Genomic DNA, 21,347 nt, shown 5'->3' with positions numbered 1-21,347 from the left:
CGCTTCACTTTCCACCCACCCACTCTTGCCTTTTCGGGGATGTATCAGCTAAAACAAACAGGCAAATAACAACAAAAAGAATTTCAGAGGTCTGAGAAGTCTCACTTTGCCGAATGAATGAAATCTTTGTTTACCGTTGAATCACATTTGATAGTTGGTGTGAATTTTGACCCCCCTTGCAAGGGAGGTCAAAAAAGAGCATTCAGAATAACTGAGGATGCAACAGGGCATCAATTCTCTGCCAGCCACACGTTAGAGTAGGGAGGGACCACTAGGCCTGCAGCAGGGCTCCTGCATAACCCCCATGCTCCCCGCAGGGGGACCCAGGGCGCATTCGTGCGCAGGCGCAACACTGTGCGTGCCAGGCCGGTTCAGTGGTTCCCCCCCCCCCCCCCCCCCCCCGGCTACTCCCGAAGCCCATGCCGGGTCCCCAACTCCTCTCCAGTCCCAGTCCCGCCGAACCAGCCCTGGCTCTTCGCTGACCCCGCGAGGAACTATGCTAGGGCAAAGTCCCCGAGGGTGTGAACCCCAGTGTCCCAACCCCTGGGCGGGGACGGGCGGCGGCAGTGCGGGGAGCTGTGGCCAGCACAACCCGCGAAGCCCTGCCGCAAGCCGCCGGGTCCCTTCCGAGCCTCCGCCGCTACGCTAGGCCGCACCGCGGAGCCCCGGCCCTCAGGGCCGGCATCCCGCACCGCCAGGCTCACTCCCGGGGCCCGGGCACCGCCACGCCCGCGTCCCGCATCGCCAGGCCCGCGCTTCTCCGCGCCCCGCACCGCCGGGCCCGCGTTCCACCGCACTCCGCACCGCCAGGCCCAGACCCCCGGCTCCCCGCTCGCTCGCAGGCCCGCGCCGCAGCCACCGCCGCCGCCGCCGCCGCCATGGCGGAAGTCCACAGACGTCAGCATGCTCCGGTTAAAGGAGAAGCCCCCGCGAAATCCTCCACACACAGAGATGAGGAGGAGCTGGGGATGGCGCCGGCCGAAACGCTAACGGTGTTCCTGAAGCTACTGGCTGCCGGTTTCTACGGCGTGAGCTCCTTTCTCATCGTGGTGGTCAACAAGAGCGTGCTCACCAACTACAGGTGGTCCGGCTGGCGGGTGACTGCTGAGACGCGGCGGGCGGGGACGGGGGTTCGAGCCCACCAAGGGATGCCTTCGGCCACGCTCTCCGCCGCGCCGGCTAGGACTGGGGGTCAGGGGGGACACAACGAGGCCGGTGCCCAGGGACTAGTGACCCGGCGGCTGACAGCCCCGGGACCGGTGCGGCTGCACGCCCACGCGCCGTCGCCGCTGTCACTGGGACTCCGGGGCAGAAGTTTGTGTGTGTTTGTGTGTGTGTCCCCAAGATTCATTTAAAAGATTTAAAACCGTGGACGAGATCACCGCGGCTTAACTTTCTGGAAAAAATCCGTTGCAGGAAGCGGAGGGGAATTGTAAAAACAGAACAAGACCAGACAAGTGGTCGCCCTAGGCTACAGAAATCTTTTTTTTTTTTTAATTTTTAAAAAAAATTTTAATTGGAGGGGCAGGCATTGGTATGGATTGAATCAGAATGCATTTTAAGGCTGACAGTGTGGAAGTTGTATTCACTGTGCTCTGAAGACTTTCTGGCCGTTTTTAACCCCCTTTCTTTACCCCTTTTTGTAGATTTCCATCCTCGCTATGTGTTGGACTTGGCCAGGTTAGTTGGAATCTTGGGTATCCCGTGGTCTGTGTGTCAGAAGTTCTGTGTGTGTCTTTCTATGCAGAACAGTGCATCAGTGTGTGTTCTCTGTTTGCAGATGGTGGCCACGGTAGCAGTTCTCTGGGTGGGAAAGGCACTCAGAGTAGTCAAGTTTCCTGACTTTGACAGAAATGTACCTCGAAAGGTAAAAGTGAGAAAGAAGGGACACTTTATTTTATAAAAAGGAGTCATTCTGTGGCTTAAGGGTGGGGGAAAAAAATCAGCGTCTTGAATATTTAAAAATGAAGTCTAGCTCCAACCCTAGTCTATAAGTATCTATAGCAGAGCTAGAGAACACAGGCCACAGGTCTTGAAAGTGAGGATACAAAATCCTTCTGTTTTGATTAAGGAGTTTCTGGGAACAGATCTATCCACTTTAGCCATGACCTTCTGGTTTCATTATTCCCTTTTTATTTTTTTGGAGGTGTGTGTGGGGGTGATGGGGTGTTTTCATATTCTTCTCTATGCTTCCGTGAAACTCCACGTGAGGCAGGAATGCTTTCTCTTGTTCTGTGGACATCAGAGTCTCAGACTTAGATAGTACCATATTTCCAGGCAAGTGATGTTTCAGCCTCACATGGTTGATCATGTTCATATTTCTGTCTCCTTTCTTCCTGCCGTCCCCTTTTCTTCCAAGGATAGTTGATGTTGTTTGGGTGTTTCATGGGGGTCAGTACTGTTTATGGGAACTACTCTTATGTTTCAAGTGGAAAGAATTTGACTGTATAAACAGGGCTGTTGCTGTTTGGAAGGACTTTGCTGTCAATGTCTTTATTATTGAGATCGTTACCCTTTTCACTTTTCCAGACGTTTCCACTACCTCTGCTCTATTTCGGGAACCAAATCACGGGACTGTTCAGCACAAAGAAACTGAAGTATGGATAACTATTTTCCTAACGGGGTTAAAATAATGTAGCTTTAGAGTAAAGTACAAATGACCGTCATATTAATGCATTGCTATGGAGTATGGCAGGGGTGTATGGGGGAGGGGGTGTGGGGGGTGAAGGACACGAAAACACCAGGAAGTTTCTGCTGTCAAATAATGAAGATTGAACCCAAAGTTTTGGTTACAAGCTGTCTATTTGAAGTTAAGGAAGGAATTTTGTTTCCTGTCTCACTTCATGTTAGAAGCGATCAAATATTATCAGTGGTGCAGTAGATTTTCATTAGTTTTGCAGACCTGCCATGGAGAAAGATATTTTTTCCTGCCTCAGATAGGATCTTACTTTGTAGTCATGGATGACCTGGGACACACCATGCAACCCAGACTGGCCTTGAATTTGTGGCACTCACTCCACTTGCCTGTGTCTCCAGAATGCTGCCCTTGTGTCTGGTTTGGGATTTTACTTCTATAATATAATTCATAAACACTATATATTTTAAGTGTACTCCAAACAGCGAATCAGATAGTGGACATTAGAATTTCCTCAGGTTCCCTTTGGACATGGAGAGGTTAAAGTCAGATGGAATCTTGACATGAACATGACTGATCATCAACTGGAAGGCCGTTCACTTTAGAAAGAAGTAGTAGCTCTACTCTGGCAATACCGCACATCCTCTCATCTCCTGGTTCTTGGCTTCTGGCTTTGTGCCAGTGTATGTGTGGTAAATCACAGGGGAAGATAGCTGACATGTTATACAATTGTAAGCGACGAGGAGGGGTGTGAAGAGACGTCTGAAGAGCACTGGCTGCCCTTCCAGAGGACCCAGGTTCAGTCCCCACATTCAAACCAGGCAGATCACTGGAGACCCAACACTCTCTTCTGGCCTCTTCGGACACCTTCACTGGCATGCACATACCCACACAGATGTATGTAAAATTAGAAATAAAATCTTAAAAACAGAACCAGAGTGGAGATGTATGAGGACCACAGGCAAAGAAAATTTTGTTTCTCCTTTTTAAAAATTTTTTTAACCAAGAACACCGATAGAATGATCAGAATATCTGCAGGGGGTGGGGGGGAATTCCTAGGAAGTCAGATTCATCATAGGGAGGGACTCCTTTTCCATCTCATTGTGTACTAGGAAGGAAATGCAGGCCTACTGCAGAGTGCTGCTTATACAAAATTCACTTTAAAAAATCCATTGTCATCCATGTTTGCATTCGCACTCTGTCTTTGATTGCCAGACAAGTTGAAAGCGTTCTAGAGCGAAGTATATTCAGAAATTCTTAAATTATAAGAGACTGGATGTTTGATTAGTGCAAGCAGACTGCTCTAAGATTTAGAGGAACATCCTTAAAACTGTTTCATGGATAGGATTTCCATTGACATTTTCTTAATGGTGTAGAGGTTAAGAAGGAAAGTCATTTCAGTGAAGAGGAATGAAGCCTTCCATATTAGAGAATCATGTGGCTGTGGTCATGGTATTTGCATAATTATCAGAGTGAAACTTAAAAGCGTATGCTATTAGTCTGTGATAATAGATGCATGGTTTTACCATTTTGTAGTTAATGTTTTAAAGGCTTTTAAATTAAAAAAAAAAAACTGTCCCCAGGGTAATAAGGTTAATCAGTACAGAACTTGCACGCAGTCAGAAAGAGATGAGCATCTTTGGAAACTACCAATCCGCAGAATCTTGATTTGTAGTTGCACATTTTCAAGCTTCAGTTTGCCTCCTTGTTTCTCTTTTGCAGCCTGCCCATGTTTACAGTCCTGAGAAGGTTCTCCATTCTGTTTACAATGTTTGCTGAAGGCGCTCTACTTAAGTGAGTTCTACTTGTAATGTACGGCCCCTGTTTGTTAGATTGATAGCATTAGTTATGCGCATGTGTTTATGTGGGTGGGCGTATGCCCCATGTATGGTTGTCTGAGGCCAGAAGAAGGTGCTGAATTTCCCATAGCTGAAGTTTTCTAGGCAGTGGTGAGAAGCGTCAGATGGGTGCTAGGAATCTCACTCATGAGCCATCTCTCTAGCCCCATGAATTTATTCTTTATATATTTTTAAACACCTTGAAAAGATATCCAGCATATATGAGATATTAAATTATCTGCCTTGCTTGTATTTTAAGTTTTGGAAAGCGTAAATAGGCTGATTGCCTTGCTGATAGAATAATGTAGGAAGGTTACAGACCGTAGTTGGAAATTTGCTGAACATGGGATGTGCTATCTAGAGCTATTGCTGCTATTGGGCAGAGCCAGCTCAGAATCCTAGGTGCAAGTTTTAAATAGTGTTTGTGTCTTGGCTGGTTTTACTGCAAACATGTGGGACGTTTTTATACTTAACGCTGACATAGAAATCCCAACTCAGTGACAAAAAACAAATGGTAAGAATAAGAGAGAAATGGATATAGTTCATTCTATAACAAAAGGAGTTTTTACTTCATCTTTTAAATATCCTCCTTGGAAATATTTGAAATGTGATTGTATTTATCTTTTTTAAAGAAAGCATTTCTCATTTTTTGTCACTGATGTAAAATAAATCTCCATGGATAAAGTCACATGTATGTATGTTTACAATTGTTTTGTAGGAAGACTTTCTCTTGGGGTATTAAGATGACTGTATTCGCCATGATCATTGGGGCCTTCATAGCCGCCAGGTAAGACGTGGCCATTTAGAGCTTGTGTTTTAATAATCAATAGTTATTAATAATACGTCTGGAGCATCTTTGAAAACTACTCAAAAGATTCAAGCATTAAATCTTTTAGGCTGTATTAGATCAAAGCTAGTGAAATGTAGATTAGGGGATTCCTAAAATCAACGTGTAAAATTTAGGATCTGATATTGTCTTCTGATTGCCGACCACATACCAGATGCCTCACAGTATATTCAGCGATGACACATTTATGTATTCTTTTCAGTTCCGAGAGCTATAATTTTTCTGTTTTATAATCAAAGAACTTCAATCTTCTATAACTCTTAAAGGTTCCAACTAGTAAGCAGCAAGGCTAGAAGTTGAGTCTGTCTGAAACCAGGTCTGTGATTTTATAACATCTGAATTCCTTCACTTTGTATGTCACCGTTACAGACAGTGACACCTGCCCTTTCGTGAGATGAGCGAGAACAATGAATCTTTCTCCTTTATGGAAAAAGGAGGAGAAGCATCGCTTCATTTGACCTTTCTTAGGGCACATCACAAACGTCATGGCATGGTTACTCTATTAGACTGTTGAAGCTTTTCCCATTTGGAGGAAGACACAAAGCCATGATACACTTTTAAGATTACCCCAATACAAATTACCCCAATTTGATTACTGAATATTGTATATAATTGTAGACAGGAAGAAGGAAAGGCAGACAGGCATGGGGAAAATATATACCTAAAGGATGAAAGTTGAAGGTATGTCTAGAAGTCTTCTAGACATGGCACCCAGCTTGGGTGTGCAGATACATTTACTAATGCTACACATTTATTTTCCTTTGGAAGTCCACTGTACTTCTTTGGCTCATTAATGATTTATAGTTTTCGTCATCTGCCTGTGGTATGAGTGTATGTAATGGGGGTATAGAACTCAAACTCTATTTTACATTAAATCTCCAAGTGAAATTCCATTCTCTTTTTAAAAACTTTTTTTTCTATTTAGTTATTTTGTGTGTGTGCATGTGTGCCACAACACATGTGTATGGAGATCAGAGGACAACTAGTGGTAGTCTGTTCTCTTTCCCTGTGTGGGTCCTGGGAACAGGAAGATCATCAGGCTTAGTGGCGAGTGCCTGTATAGGATGGGCCATCTTGTTGACACTGAAATTTCATTCTTAGGAAAAAAAAGACGGCAACAACATTGGTTCCTGGAAGTCAGCTGCGTAGCTGACTGCCTTTCCCTCCAGGTTGCCCCGTTCCTTTGAGAAGAATTCATTATTAGCCACCTACCTTTCTTCTTAGAGGTGACATACTAAACCCAGTGTATTTTACAGTAGTTCCTCCATGCCAGTGAGAACAAAAATTGTACTATATCAGGGCCTCCCACGTCTGCCTTTGGCTGAAGTTGCAGTGGCCTAAAGGGCTTCCTTTACTACTCCATCCGTGAATATGCAGTGTCTTTCCAGGGCCAGAGAGAGCGAGGGTGTGAGAGTGCACTGCAGGCCTGCTCTGTTAGATTTTCATTTGGGTTCTAGTTACTGAGTTCTTGTGATAGTCAGGCTGGTAAACTGTAGGGACCTTGTTGTTTTGATCTCACCAGTTACACCTCGTCACCCCATTGAGCAGCCATTCAGCCACTTCTTAGTATTTGCCTATGCACCCTTGTGGCTTGATATCAGAACTGTCACCATGCTTCGGAAATCCCACCAAGTGACAAGTTACTCCAGTATTTTATGTGAATCTTTGAAAACAATGACTTGTTCACAGCTCTGTCTTTGGCCTCCTTATGTCGGAGACCAACGCCTTCTGCTATGGTAGTGGCAAATTTGGTCGCTTATTATTTGATTTTGACTTTAAAGCAGTATACAACAAACCGAAACAATAATTATATTGTGTGTGTGAGGTTTGTTTGAGGTAGGGTCTCAGCTATGTAGCCCAGGTTGTCCTGGATCTCTGTCTATAGCCCCCATTGACCTTAACCCACTATCCTTCTGCCTTAGATGTTGCCATGATGTCTGGCTGCATGATTGACTCTTTGTGGTGACACATACAAGCATGGATATTTCTCATAAAGTTGACAAATGTGGCCAGGTCTTAGGAAATGCTGCTAGCTGCTAAAATGCATGCATGAGGTCTACCTAGATGAGACCTAGATGAGAACATGTTCTTGCAAGTACTTTGGCCTGTGTTTGAAATTAACTGCATATTTTTTAAGGTGATCTTAAAGTGTTGCTTATGTTCGGCAGCTCTGACTTGGCCTTTGATCTGGAAGGATATGTTTTTATTTTGATCAATGATGTCCTGACAGCAGCAAATGGTGCATATGTGAAACAGAAGTTAGATTCGAAAGTAAGTAGCACTCTACAGCTTTGTCATTGGATGCTCTCGGATGGTGGGGAAATGTGGAATAAAGAAACATACTTAGGGGAGTTGAAAGAACATAGGAGCTCTCTGAAGGTGGTCTGTATATGTGTTCATACTAATACAATACATTTATGATTGTAAGGCACTGTGGCTAATGCCTGGAGTCTCGGCACTCAGGTAATTGAGGCAGGAGGATATCACCATGTTCAAAACCTGCCCAGGCTGCATAATGAGGCCAGCCTGGGCTACAGAGTAAAATACTATCTCAGACAAACAAACAAACAAAGAAACAAGAAAACAAAACAAGGTTGTAATGCTGGCTTTTCTAGAAGGAAGTGTGTGAATGTTGACTTAGAATGAGGTAGAAGAAGAAAGAAATATTCACAGAGAAAAATGTCTTCATGATTACGGTTATATTCTAGAAGACTTGGGGAGGGGTCTGGGATGAGAAGAAAGTACAGGGAAATGTGGGCCGTTGGCAAGTGAGTGCTGGCCAAGTCTGTGGAACAAAGATGACTTTGAGTGCTAGGGCGTGCTGGGCCTGCCCTCAGAGAGCACGGCATTCCTGGGCCCAGACTGCCTTCCATAGGCGGTGTGTACACAAGTGCTTTCCACAATGCTCTTTGCTTGCTCACAGTCTACTTTACACATAGACACACTCAGTTGTGACTTGCATCAGTCCAGACCCTTAGAAACCAGGTGTTTGAGACCTGCGTTGTTGGCTGCATTGATGGTTAAGTTACCGAAAGAAAACAGCTCTCTGGATTTCTGCTTTCTTTGTCATAGAGCTCTTAGAGAAGGAGTTGTCCTTGATTTCCTAATGGGCCTTGTGAGGACTCACATTGATATTCATCTCAGATGTCACCATCGTTTGTCCTGAACAGCTGATACGTGTTTATCTCGTAACTGAATCTTGTGACCAACACGTGTTCCTGCTCATTTTTATCTTAGTAAGATGGCCTCACCCATTCGGTTCCTTGTCTGCTCTATTTTGTGTAGAGTATTCCTGAAATTACTTCAGGTATATTTTGGAGCTCAGATGACAGGTAAAAACCAATACTCTGTTCCAGAGTGGTGGCCGTCCTTGTAGATTCGGCTGGTTTTGAGGTAGTTTCCTGTTGGCCAGGATTTCACCTCTCCCCCAGAAAAGAAGACTGCAGGCTGTGTGGCTGTGTGGCTGTGTGGCAGGTTTCCTTATTCTTAGCGGGTTTTTGTCTTTTTGTTTTTCCTCCATTAAAGACACTACAAATATGTAGCTAACACTTTCTTTAAAGTGCCCGCTAGACTCCTCCACTTACCCAGTTGGTGTCTACATGATAATGTCATTTTAACTGAAGTTACTAGAAACAATTTCTTATGCTTTTCAAAAAGAGGAAAGATAGCAGTTTGGCTTTACACTGATGTTACCTTCGGCTCATTTGCTGTTTCACAGAGTGGATACCAAGGCCTGCTCCATACTGAACCAGCAGCCTCAGGTCTCTGGAGCTTGACTACCCAACAGAGGCTTCTGTGATGCTGGGCATTGTTTCCGCTCTCATTACAGACAGGACTGCTGGGAACGGGAAAAGTGATTGCTACATCTCAGAACTACATTAGTGGTTCTGTGTAATTATAATTGATTCAGCTAGGCTAATGACTACTGTTTTGGACATCATTGTTTAGAATATATCCCAAAACCTACAAGAAAATAAAGGTTTCTAGTATTTTAGTCTTTGAAGAGAGCTCTTCACTTCCACACTTGGAAATGGCTTATGGCTTACTTGTATTAAAATTCTAAGCTTATTCATGGGCTTGGGGTACAGATAAGTTTTTCTTTTGAGATAGGTTTTAAAATTAATTAATTTTGAGATATGCTTTCAACTGTGCAGCCCTGGATGCTCTGGAACTGACTGTATAGAGCAATCTAAACTTGAACTCATGAGTGCTGGAATTAAAGGCATGTGCTATGGTGCCCAATGGAGCTTAGTCGATGTAGTGCATGCCTAACATGCATGAAACCCGAGGTTCAGTCCCTAGTACCACATGAGCCAGATGCGTCCCAGAACTCTAGATTTGTAGGCAAAGGGGTCAGAAATTCAGCTTCATCTTTAGCTATATAGCGAGTTTGAAACCAGCCTGAGATATATGAGAGTTTGTGTAAATAAATAAATGATTAAAGATAAATAAGTGAACAAATGAATGGGTGAATAAGTGAATCTGCATGCAGTAGCAGCACTGTAATCAATCCAGCATTCAGAGGCTGAGCCGAGATGATTGTGAGTTCAAGCTCAGCCTGTGCTGTATAGTGAGATCTGCTATTAGAACAGCTTGCAGCATCATAAAAGAGAATGACACTGAAAGTCATTAGAATGGGGAGAGTGAGACCAAGAGTGTGGACATTTGTGGCTTTGTCACTTGTCAGTTACATGGATGGTGTCTGTATCTGTGTGTCCTGCATCCCTCTGCTCCAGCCCAGTTTCCGTTCTGAGTCATGGACACCTGCTGTCAAGGGTCATGTAGTCTCACTGTTGGTCTTTTCCTGGTACTGCACAAAGAGGCGCGCTTTCCCATTGGTGCTTACAGTTATAGCTTACCTTTTATTTGGTTTATCCTAGGGCCAGTATGGCCACACTGAGATGGTTTGAGGAAATCAGAGCTGTAACTTCAAGGCTGCTTCTAATCATGAGCCGGTCGGCTTGCGTTCTGTGACATAAAGACCTGGGGCTGCATTTCAGACTCAACTGCATTTATTTGAATTAACGCTTTTTAATTTTAAAAGTCACCAACATTATCTGCACATGTAATTGGAATAGTACTCTCTTTATGTTTAAATATACCTATCTTCTAGAACCAACTGAAATACTTAATTGTTTACTACCTAGGAGCTGGGAAAATATGGTCTGCTCTATTACAATGCACTGTTCATGATTCTGCCCACCCTGGCCATTGCGTATTTCACAGGAGATGCACAAAAGGTAGGCCTTTGTAATTACGGGTTATTTACTTACTGTTTATGATCAAAAGATAGACTTTTGGGTTGTTAGAAAGAAGCATGCTTATTAAGTGACCACAAACTAAGAATTTACTTTTCGATCTTTAGCCTGCTGATGTCATGCTAGCTTGCCTTCTTGGCATAGCATTTTAAAATGGCTCAGAATAGCTCTCTGTGTCAGTACAGAGAAAGAATTGTTTACACTTAAAATATTGTTGATTGATTCTTTTGTATGTGTATAATGTGTTTTGACAATATTCACCCTCTGTAATCCCTCTTTCACTCCTGTCTAACCACTTCTTTCAACAAAATCCCCTGTTACTTTCATGTCTTTCTGTCTGTGTTTGTCTGTCTCTCTGTCTGTGTCTGTGTCTCTGTGCCTCTGTCTGTCTGTCTGCCTGTCTCTCTCTGTGTCTGTCTCTGTCTCTGTCTCTCTCTCTGTGTGTCTGTATGTCTGTGTGTCTGTGTGTCTGTGTGTGTGTCTGTTCATGTTCCATTGAGATCTGTTAGGTGTACTTGCAGGAGTATGGGATATGGGTTATTTAATGGGCCATGGGTTATCACCCTATACTACATTTCTAACGGAAATGGCTCCCTTCCTGTAGCTGTTAGCTGCTTGTGGTTGTAGGGAGAGGCCGGACTCCTTTCTCATCCATGATAGAATGTTGAAGGGTCTGATTTTGTACATGTTTGTGTAGGTAACCCTGCCTGATGTGTGTTCATTATCACATGGCTTCCCAGTATTCCTCCTTACCCTTTGGTGCTTAGATTTTATCCACCCCTCTTCCATGATATTCCCCAAGGCTCGGAAGGAAGAATTTTTACATTTTTATTAATCTGTAAAGTGGGAATGGAAGCAAGCTATCCCTGAAAAATAGAAGATTCTGAAGTAGTAAAACTCTTGAGACTTCAGAGTTCTGTTTCTTTGACAGCTCCATCCTTGCTTAAATCCCACCTTAGGAGGCACTTAGGACCAGATGAGTAGCAACTCATAATAGTTAACCAGCTTTATGCAAAAAATTAACTAAACAAATACAGAGCAGAATAGCAAAATTAGTCCAGAGAATTTTTCTGAAGAGTAAGCCCACAGTTTTAGAAAAACTGGTACAATTTTATTTTACAAACTTAATGGAAATGCAAAATTTTGCCAATGACATGTCCCAAGATTCTGCTGCGTGAACCCAGGCTTCAGAGTAAATATGTTGATTATGCTTCCTTAGGGCAGCAGACCGTGAATCAATGGGCGCTTGAACAGAAGGTTTTGAAATTAGACTACTGATAAATTCTTGAAGCTGAGACAGAGTTTGGCAACTTATGAAGCTTTTTGTTTTGCTTTATTTTTCAAAACCATTCTTCAAAGAGCTATTTCAGATCATTCTGAATATGAATAGAGGTTCTAAGGAACTGGCTACCAGCAAGCCTAAACACGGCCCAAAGTAGAAGCTGCTATTGCTTTGACTAACGGTATTAAGTGACTGTTCTCTGGTTTTAAAGAAAGTGTGATGGGAAACTAACATTTCTTGAATCCTTACTATGTACTACTCACTTACACAAAATATAATACAGCTTTCTTAAAAGCTGTAGGAAGCTTGAACTATCACTATTTTGTCAATGCGGAAGGAGATTCAGAGACAGTTAAAAGCTTGCCTAAGGTCACACTGTTGGGAGATAAGACTCCTTCCGAAAGCCATGGTCTATAGTGGTCTGCTTCCTACTAGCAGACTGGCTGAAGCAGCCTTCACTCTTGAGAGTTAACAAAGTTGTGAAAGAAGAAAACCTGCCCCTCAGGACAGAACAGATGGCTCCAAATCTCAAGGCCGATATGTACTTGAGACAGCTGTAAGAGTTAACATGCCTATGCACTCTGAGGACTTAGCAGCGATGGAGTGTCCATCAGGTGTTGACTAGTATCTTGTAGCTACTTGGAACTATTAGCCCAAGGAGGTGTGTCTTCACTCCAAACGATGACAGTTTGTATAGACCTTATAGCAGAACTTGTACATATTTCAAAGTTCAGTAGTAGTTTAATCCTAATACACAGAAGTCAGAGTCAGGCAAATCTCTGAGTTCAAGGCCAGCCTGGTCTATAGTGCCAGTTCCAGGACAGCCAGGCCTAAACAGAGAAACCCTGACTCAAAGAAAGAATGAGAGAAACAGGGGGGAGGAAAGAAAGAGAGAAAGAGAAAGAGAAAGAGAGAAGAAAAGAAAAAGAAAAGAGGGGTGGGAGGAGAAGGGACAGGAGGGGAGGGAAGGAGAGGAGAAAAAAGACCCAAACAAATACATGTAGTAGTATACATGTAATTTGAATGTTCCAATATGGCTAAACCTTCATGGCATGAAAAGTTCCTTTATCATCTAAAATGGGATTAGATTTGCCTTCTTCTTACTCCTCTGTCTTCTGTACTTCTGGAGAGTACATTTGTATTCTTTTATTGTTTTACTTTTTTAATGACACTGTTGGATATGGGTCAAGAACATATATTCTAGGACACTGATTTTGACTATTTTTAAATTGGGATAATACAGTTGAGTATGGAAACTGAGCTCACCGTTTTGTAGTCTCACCCCTCCTGTGTTCTGCATTGATGTGTTTGTTCAGTTTTACTATTAGTTGCAGCTCTTATGAAACATTTATTAGTACAAATGGACACTGGCCACGTTGTTTCCTGTAACACTCTGCTTCCCAGCTAGTCTTGCTCTAGTCACTGTCACATAGTTAAGTGTTATGTGTCTCACTGTGTTGGGCTCAGGCAACAAGACAAAAGAGGAAGAACTCCATGCCATTCTCCCTGTTGAAGAGCATGGAGTCTTTTGTGTGAGCACATCCACTGATGTGAGAACTACACACTGGTGTAGGTTCTCAGGGAGAAGAGCCTGGGGGCATCTCGGGATGGAAGTAGGTCAGTTCTATCTTTTTGTTAAGATAGAATTTGGGGTTAAGGATAGATTGTGCCATCCATGTATATTTAGCTATCAATGAACTGAAAACATAGATCATGCAAGCAATGGTGTGTGGTATGAATTAAATTGAAGTTTAGTGTATGATCCTAACTTTACATTCTTAAATCTTGAATCTTGTATTTATAAGACAAGTCACCATTGCATTTTATTTCTGAGTATCTTCCCTGTATTAAAATGGTTCTGTGTTAACTTCTCTTTAAAATGTATAAGGAATATAGCTTAACATTTGCCACACAGGGAAGGTGTCTGGTGTGAATCTAGGTAGTGTAGGCTCTAGCACCAAAATGCTTGCCTGTCAGAACATCTCGTGTGTGTTCAGATTAGGAGGACTTAGTGTGAGCTGCACAGCAGTGTTTACTATTTAGGTAAGCTAGTTCCTAGCCTACTTCCGTCAACGGTCACCACCCCTCCTCGTCTTAGATAGATAGGCATGATGGCCTAGAACTTAGAGCAGTTGTCTTGCCTCTACCTCCTAAGTGCCGGGATTGTGGGTGTGTAAAACCAGATCTGTCTGGTTCTTGGTTTTCTTATCCACCAAATGCAACAAGAAATGCTTATCTGTTTGGAGGCTTGTGTTAGCACAGTGATTGGTGGTGGAGCCAAGCTGACCTAAGGTATCCTTAGGACCCATAGTATACCACAACACATTTATTGACATGTTATCAATCATATTTGTCACAAGCCTTGTTAAAATGGGTCCACCATAAAGTCTGGGGTTTGTGGCAGATTTTAGGTGTCTAGTAAATTGGGCTTATTGTCAGTTTGTGTCTTTTATGGGCGTGCTTTTTATATATGTTTGTGAACAAATCTGTATATGTATGCCCACTTTCTATAGGATAGACACTTTGTGTGTGAGGTACTTTAGGTCTGTTTGCAAGTAAACTGTTTGAACCTTGTGTGTGGAAGCCATACTTTATTTGTAGGATATGGTGCCTTGTAGCTTACAAGATGCTTCAGCATAAATAATTTTCCTTGATCCTTGATACATATTCGAGGAGGATAGGTACCCTTCTTTTTAGAACTTAGGGGGAGTCTCAAGGTTGCATGGTGGTGGTACTTAGAATGGGACCTTTCTGATGCCTGCAGAGCCCTGGCTTGTATGCCTGCCTGCATGTGTCTCCCATGGCTGTCTGCTGCACCTGTGGTAAGATCTGCTTCGTGTGGGATCTCCACACAGCGCCTTTTTGGGGGACGGTGTCAGACGCATCAGTGTTGGTGAGCGAGTGAGCGAGTGAGTGGGAGCAGAGTGAGCATTGCGTCTTGGTTCTTATTGGTTCACAGCCAGCACACTTTCATCAAGTGTTTCCGTGCTGGGTGCTTCTCTTAAGCTCATTCTGCTTAAGTGGAGCATTGATTCCAGTAGGTGAGACAGACTGTACATGAACCTGTAGTCAGACCTGTGAAGAGAGATCGATCAAAGAGGAAATGAGGAGAAATATGGCTGGGGAAAGTGACTTTATAAGGCTCATCTGAGCAGACTCTGAAGTGAATGCACTGAGAAACAATGTGTGTCTCTGGAGAGTAACCTGGGCAGAAGCAAAAGCAGGTTCTGAGCTTTGAGGAGAAAGTGCTTAGCACTGTCTAAATTAGTAAAAACCAGGATATGGAAGAGGGAGCCTTAGTAAGGTGGGGGAGGAGCCTGAAGGTGTGTTCTAGGTAGAACTTACCATGAGCTCAGGATGGCTGCAGGAGTAGATCCATGGTTAGAACATGGGCAGCTGAGAAGTCAGAGACCCAGGGAAGCTTTGCTTTCCATGAACAAGGAAGTTAGGAGCAAAGAGGATCCAGTCTTTGTTCTAAGACCAGAGCTCTCATTCTCCCTGCTGTCCTGCTTCCTGCTCCCGTCTGAGTTAGGTTGAGGTGTAGACACAGGCCTCTGGAGTTTCCTCTGCTGGTAGGATGAAGCCATAAAGAATTTGACATAAATGGTGCCCCGCAGAGAAATGTGAGACTGGTAGCCTCTGGTCCCGTTGCTGATCGTTGCCTGACTTTGGGTTGGTCCCCTCCTTGCTCTCTCTCTGCTTTAACACATGTAAAATGAGTCATGTGTGTAAAATGTTGACTAGGTACGCTGCTTTCTGGAGCAAAGGCAAGCTGGTTGGGCACTAGGCTCTGTTCTAGCCCAGTGTCTGATAGTCAGGGCTGTCCAACTGCTTGCAGCACTGGACCCCAGAGACAAGTAGTGCAGGGATGCTCACATTTTCTTTGGCTATTTAAATAAAGAAACTATGGAAAAATAGACGTCAACAAAGTATCTAAAACGTTTTTATGCATGTCCATGGGAGCAGGGTAAGTATATTTTTTTTCCTGCTATGGAACCATGCAAAAGTACTTAAAAACTGTATAAATTGAACAGTAAGAAAAAGGTAAAATGTTCTGTGCTGGATTCTAAATTTAAAAATAACTGGAGAAGGTGGGATAAACCAAATTATTATTATTTAAACTTAACAGTTTTTGACCCAGAATGAAAGTGAAGCAAAATTAGATCAAGCAGGGACTCACTAATAAGAAATCTAGCAAGAGGGCTCTGAAAGGTCAATTCCCCAGAGGGGCAGGAGAGGACACAGCGGGTGATGCTGTGTGTATAGACTTTAAGTAAGAATTAGAGGCTTAGACACCCCAAAGTTCTGTATAAATTACAACACAGACTCCGACTGAAAACTTGTCCCAGGGAGTGCATGGTATAAGTGCTGGCCAGAGCAGTCTGAGAAACCAGACTGGTTTTTGTGGTTCTGTCCCTCCTTTTTTCCCTTCCTCTCTCCTCCTTTCTTATTTGCAAAATCTTATGATTACAAGGGAGGTGAGGACCAATATACTTTCGCACTAAGTGTTATTAAAAACTGTAGCTAGCTCTCACCTGAGGAGCAGAGTAGAGGCGGCCCTGCTGTTGTGGGTGTGGTGAGCTGGCACCACCCCTCCATGGCTGCAGCGCTTGGGAAAGCTGGGCATCATGGGAGAGCTGGCCGTGGTGGCTTCTGCTCGGGAGAGCAGGCAGGCTGACCAACTCAGCTACCATCCAGGCACAGATCCAGGGCTTTGACCTGGCCCACCCCAACATCCACCCATCTGTGAACTGCTGGAGCTTGTGAAGAGGCTGGTCCTGCAGATCCAAAGCTGCAGGGTCTCCATGACACAGGGCAACAGCAGGAGATCTGAGAGGACTCCTGTGAGGATCCAGTATTGATGATGCAGTAGAAGCCTGAGGCCTCGAACCAGACCAGTGACTCATTGCAATAAGCATTTGCAAGTAAAGCTATTTGGGCAAAAGTGTATATATATGTCACACCGTGACATACCATTACACACCATGACACATCACAGCTTCCCATGGCAAGATGTTTTCTTTTTAATTTTTTTGTTTTCTTTTGGGAGGGATGCTGGGAGGGTGGAAAGGGAGGGAGGAAGATGAGTGGGATTGGAGTGCATGATGTGAAACTCAGAAGGAATCAATACAAAGTTCAAACCTAGCTGGGCTTGGTTTGCATCTGTAATCTCAGAACTTGTGAGGCTGAGGCAAGAAGATGGGCCTGACTTTGAGGACAGCCTGGATAGCAGTGCGAGACCATCTCAAAACCAACCAACCAATCGACCAACAAGAACCCACCAAGGCCCCCCGTTGTGGAAGCAGGAAGACAAGGAGTTCAAGGTCCTCCTTGGCTACATTTGAATTTGAGACTAACCTGTATTATGTGATGCCCGGTCTCAAAACACCAAAAGCTTGTGCAGTATACAGAAATTGTCTTCCTGTTAATAAGAAGAAAAAATCTTAATAGCATAGGTAAAAACAGAATGGGCAGCATTAACTCGTGGCTTTCCAAAATGTCGGGTTAGATGTATTCATGCTCTGAGCTGCCGCCTCCAAAAGGGAGTGAGTGCTGGCACAGAGCGAGCCCTGAGGGAGGCGAGGCTGCCCCAGCCTCCTGGCAGCACTGCTGGGAGTTCTCTGGTGCCTGGGCAAGGACAGCCCCCTGCTGTGGACCTCACTAGGCCATTACCATAGTGAGTGGCCTGGCTCAGTTCAGGGAAATGTTGCTGTCCAGGTCTAAGTAATTACTAAGCATTACTTTCACGATTAAGGATTGAAACCTTTTAGGCTCCTCACTTAGTCTGTTAAGACTTACTGATTTTTTATTTTTTATTTTTCAGGATCAGATCCTGTAGTATTTCCTCCATATATACAGAGACACATCTCTTATTTTTAGGCTTCGTTGTTGTTCTCCTTGTAAAAACAAGTGTGTTGGATCAGGAATTCTTCACCTACACACGGATGGGTCTTTCTCAGTTTACATATTCTTTGAGGCTGTTCCTTTTAAAAATAGGAGCAGTGACTCAGTAGGTAAGGTGGGGTGTGATTTGTTACCACACGAAGGGTTAGAGCCCTCAGGGGAGAGAGGAAGTAGTGAAACTAAGGTAGGAGCAGGGTGCAGAGGGAGAGAGGGTCCGATGGTTAGAGTATGGTGTGCAGCCCAGGCCCACTGCCTTTGGCCTGACTTTCTCCAGGCAGGGAGAGAACTGTGGAGATCATTTGTACTGCTGCTATCCTCCTGTCTTGGCAAGTTGGCAGTTTGTCTCTGGGTAAGGACTCAAGCTTTTTTCTCAGTACTTTTCGAAGAGGCATGATATCATTCTTGCTCTTCTTCCTTAAATATATAGTGTGTACTTATATATTTTACTTATTCCATGACAGTTTCAAAATGTATACAATGCACGTTGATCACTTCTATCCCCTACTCCTCCTTACTTCCTATGAACACTCCCTAACATGCTCTCTTCCCACCACCATGTCCTCTCCTTCCTCTCTCTCTCTCTCTGTCTCTTTCCGTGTGTGTGTGTGTGTGTGTGTGTGTGTATGTGTGTGTGTGTGTATAAGGGTGTGTGTGTGTGAGTGTGTGTGTGTATAAGGGTGTGTGTGTATGTGAGTGTGTGAGTGTGTGAGTGTGTGTGTGAGTGTGTATATGTGTGTGAGTGTGTGTGTGAGAGTATGTATATGTGTGTGAGTATGTGTGTGTGTGTGTGTGTGTGTCTCAGTTAGTGTTCCTGCCGGAACAGTGGCTGTTCTTGCTGGCTTGACATCGTGCAGGGATCATGTTGCAGAGGGCTCACAAGTGCCACTTTCATAGACGCCCCCTTTCTGCCAGTTTAAATAACCCAAGCAACAAAAGAACAAAGTTTATTTTTTCAAATATTTTTATTTAACCAACAAATTATTCAAAAATCAAAACAAAAATTTCTCATCCAAACCAAGTGTGCCTGATTCCCAGAAGTGGTTAGTTTGTCTGCACTTTGCCTTCGAGTGTGTGATATTCCTGGTCTTGGAAGTCTGAAAGGCCTGTGGTCTTGCACTGGGCCAGCAGCACCTGTAGGACTGGAAACGTCCTTCAGAACAGAAGGAAGCATCTGTGTAATCTGTAATACCAGCTGTCACTGAGCAGACTGAGGACTGCAGGCCTGTGTGGGGCACCGCTCCCAGTCAGTTCTGTACCACATGGCATGACCGGGCAGGCCACCCTCTTCATAATGCTCTTTACCAGTTTTCTCAAGACACAGAAGCTTTGTTTTGTTTAAAATACTTTTTTTTCCTGACTGATGAAGTTCATAGTCACTGTGCCATCTGTACACAGTTTTTATGAAGAATAAAACTTTACATACAAACTGACCGCTGAGAGTTCACAGTGGAGGAGCCTAAGAGAGCAACATCTCTCTCTGTGTGTGCATTCCAGACATGTTTAAGGTGCTGTTTATTCTCTTTGTTGGTCCTCACAAAAGGCAGCTGGAATGGGATTTCCCCACTTCGGTAAGACAGAAGTCAAGTAACATTTCCAAGATGGTGGCAAAGAGGACCTTGAACCCATGGTCTCATGTTGCTAGGCAAGTGGCCTGCCATTGAGGTACACTCCAGCCTGAACTACTTTTGACTTGTTATCTAGTAAGAGTTTCTAAATAGAGGCATAAAGGGGAAAATAAGGTTATGTTGTTTCCACAAAAGTGTATGTTAGTACAGTGGGAAGAGACGAGTGATCTGAGAAATTTCACCCTTCAGGACCTCAATTTAAGTAAAGACTAAACAAAAAGGAAAAGAAAAAAGAATTTCAGAATGAGGATGGAGCAAAGTTAGTGTTTGTTCCGTTATTGTCTGGAGAATATCTATTATAGTAGGCTTTCAGTTGTAAATGGTCAATTTATAAAATATAGCAAGCAAAAGTCAGTAGTGAGTAGCAGATAGAAGAGACAGCATAAAGCAAAACGCTGAACCAGATGCTCTCAATGCCCAGCAGAAGCCACTGGAGTAGCCCGATTGAGATGCAAACAAGGGACACGGAAACTGAGGGTTTACACGAATGCAGCAGAAATGGACTGGGAGAGTGGAGTCAGCTTACTGGAGTTCCTGACTGAGATTCTCTGCAGGGATGTGTTACTGTCTAGGGATCTTGATCAGGTCGATTTTCTCTGCCACTTAAGAATTAGAAGGCAGAAGAAACTCAAGTGCAGCAAGTACGAGAAATCTCATACGAAGCAGGCAGATTAGTTGGTGATGAAAGGCTTCTTTGGGGGTGAGGAAACACACAGTGAGGCACACAGAGAAAAACTCTCTACAAAGCAGAGGGAGGACTGGAGATCCAGTCTTTCTCGAGACTCCAGTTTTTAAAGATCTTTGAGGGGTTTTCTTTTCCCTAAATTTCTCTAAATGAGAATTGGTTAATTTGAACAAAGACAGGGTGGCTGATAGACCCACAACTTTGGAGGAAACATGGCCCTTCCCAGACTTGAACAGTTGAGCAGTCCATCACCAAAGGGCCCAACTGGCAGGAGAAAAAGCCAGATGGGCCTTTGTTTGATGATCTTTGTGGGAAATGGTTCACCTTCTAGCTGTTTGCAAAGACACAGTGTCTTTACTCTTGGGCTGCTTCCTTGTTCTTTCCTCTCCCAGGTACAGAGCTGGGGCCAGCCTGTCTCTGTACAAAAGGCCCTGGAGGACTCTTGAAGTAAACATTCTCAAGTCTGGAGTAGGAGAGGCTCCTTAGCTTCCAAAGTCTGCTTTAATAAGTTTACACACACAGCACATGACAATTTAGCAGTCTAATGTACATTATAGTTAGTGTGTTTATAAAGAGAACCCAGAGAAAGAGAGATAACCGTGTGTTAACAGTATATATTTGGGATTTCTTGAAGTTACATTCTCAAAGGATGTAGCTTACCAGGTTTGAAGATTGTTGGTGCAAAAGCAAGCTCTTACCTTTCAGTGAATGAAAGGTAATTTATTCTAGAGCCAAACTATAGTGACCAGGGCCCAGGAACACAGTTTATGCTGCCCCAAATATAATATACCAGTGTGGAAGTGATGTCAGTAAGTTTTATGGTTTTAAGGAAAAAAGGAAGTCATAAACCAAGGCAAGTTTAAATGTATCATGGTGGGCACTTCAGGGAGGTGTTTCAGGAAGATGGGGGAGGCTCACAGTTTCTTATGATACTTTAGCCTTTGTGTTGGTAGAAGCTGGTAGTCTGCTACATTAGTAGATTCCAAAGTGTTGTTATTTGGTAGTCATATGATGTTAGTTCCTACACAGAGCTGGACTAATAATGGCTAATCCTGGTTTAAAGCTAGCCTGAGAGAAGTTTGGACCTGCAACGTTCCAGCCATTCCAACTAGTCAGAAGTTCTAGTCAGTAGATCAGTCTTAATAGACAGCTTTCTTCTAGGAAGTCTCGACAAGATTAAGCAGTGCTTACAAATTAATTTTTTAAAATTAAGTAAAAAATTAGAGAGTGATGGCACATGCCCTTAATCCCAGCAGTTGGAAAACAGAGAGAG

At 43.7% G+C, this 21,347-nt stretch overlaps 1 protein-coding gene across 3 annotated transcripts in view; it reads left to right on the top strand.

Annotated features, from left to right (window-relative positions):
- Window positions 1-402: 402 nt before the first annotated feature.
- Window positions 403-21,347, top strand: part of Slc35d1 (solute carrier family 35 member D1) — a 52,612-nt gene continuing 31,667 nt past the window's right edge. For 2 of the 3 annotated variants that reach the window (XR_005504392.1, XM_039109539.2), the window contains exons 1-8: window positions 403-1,081; window positions 1,647-1,680; window positions 1,781-1,867; window positions 2,530-2,597; window positions 4,358-4,429; window positions 5,192-5,260; window positions 7,489-7,591; window positions 10,468-10,560. Coding sequence is in view for 2 of the 3 variants with exons in the window: in XM_039109539.2 (XP_038965467.1) it covers window positions 879-1,081; window positions 1,647-1,680; window positions 1,781-1,867; window positions 2,530-2,597; window positions 4,358-4,429; window positions 5,192-5,260; window positions 7,489-7,591; window positions 10,468-10,560 (729 nt within the window). In the remaining variant the exon portion in view is untranslated. The remainder of the gene's footprint in view (window positions 1,082-1,646; window positions 1,681-1,780; window positions 1,868-2,529; window positions 2,598-4,357; window positions 4,430-5,191; window positions 5,261-7,488; window positions 7,592-10,467; window positions 10,561-21,347) is intronic. The other variant, NM_001106668.2, reaches the window with a different exon arrangement.

The sequence above is a fragment of the Rattus norvegicus genome, chromosome 5 (assembly GCF_036323735.1).
Source record: "Rattus norvegicus strain BN/NHsdMcwi chromosome 5, GRCr8, whole genome shotgun sequence".
Lineage (NCBI taxonomy): Eukaryota > Metazoa > Chordata > Mammalia > Rodentia > Muridae > Rattus > Rattus norvegicus.
Note: the sequence above shows the minus strand (reverse complement) of the source record. Positions and strands in the feature narration are given on the sequence as shown.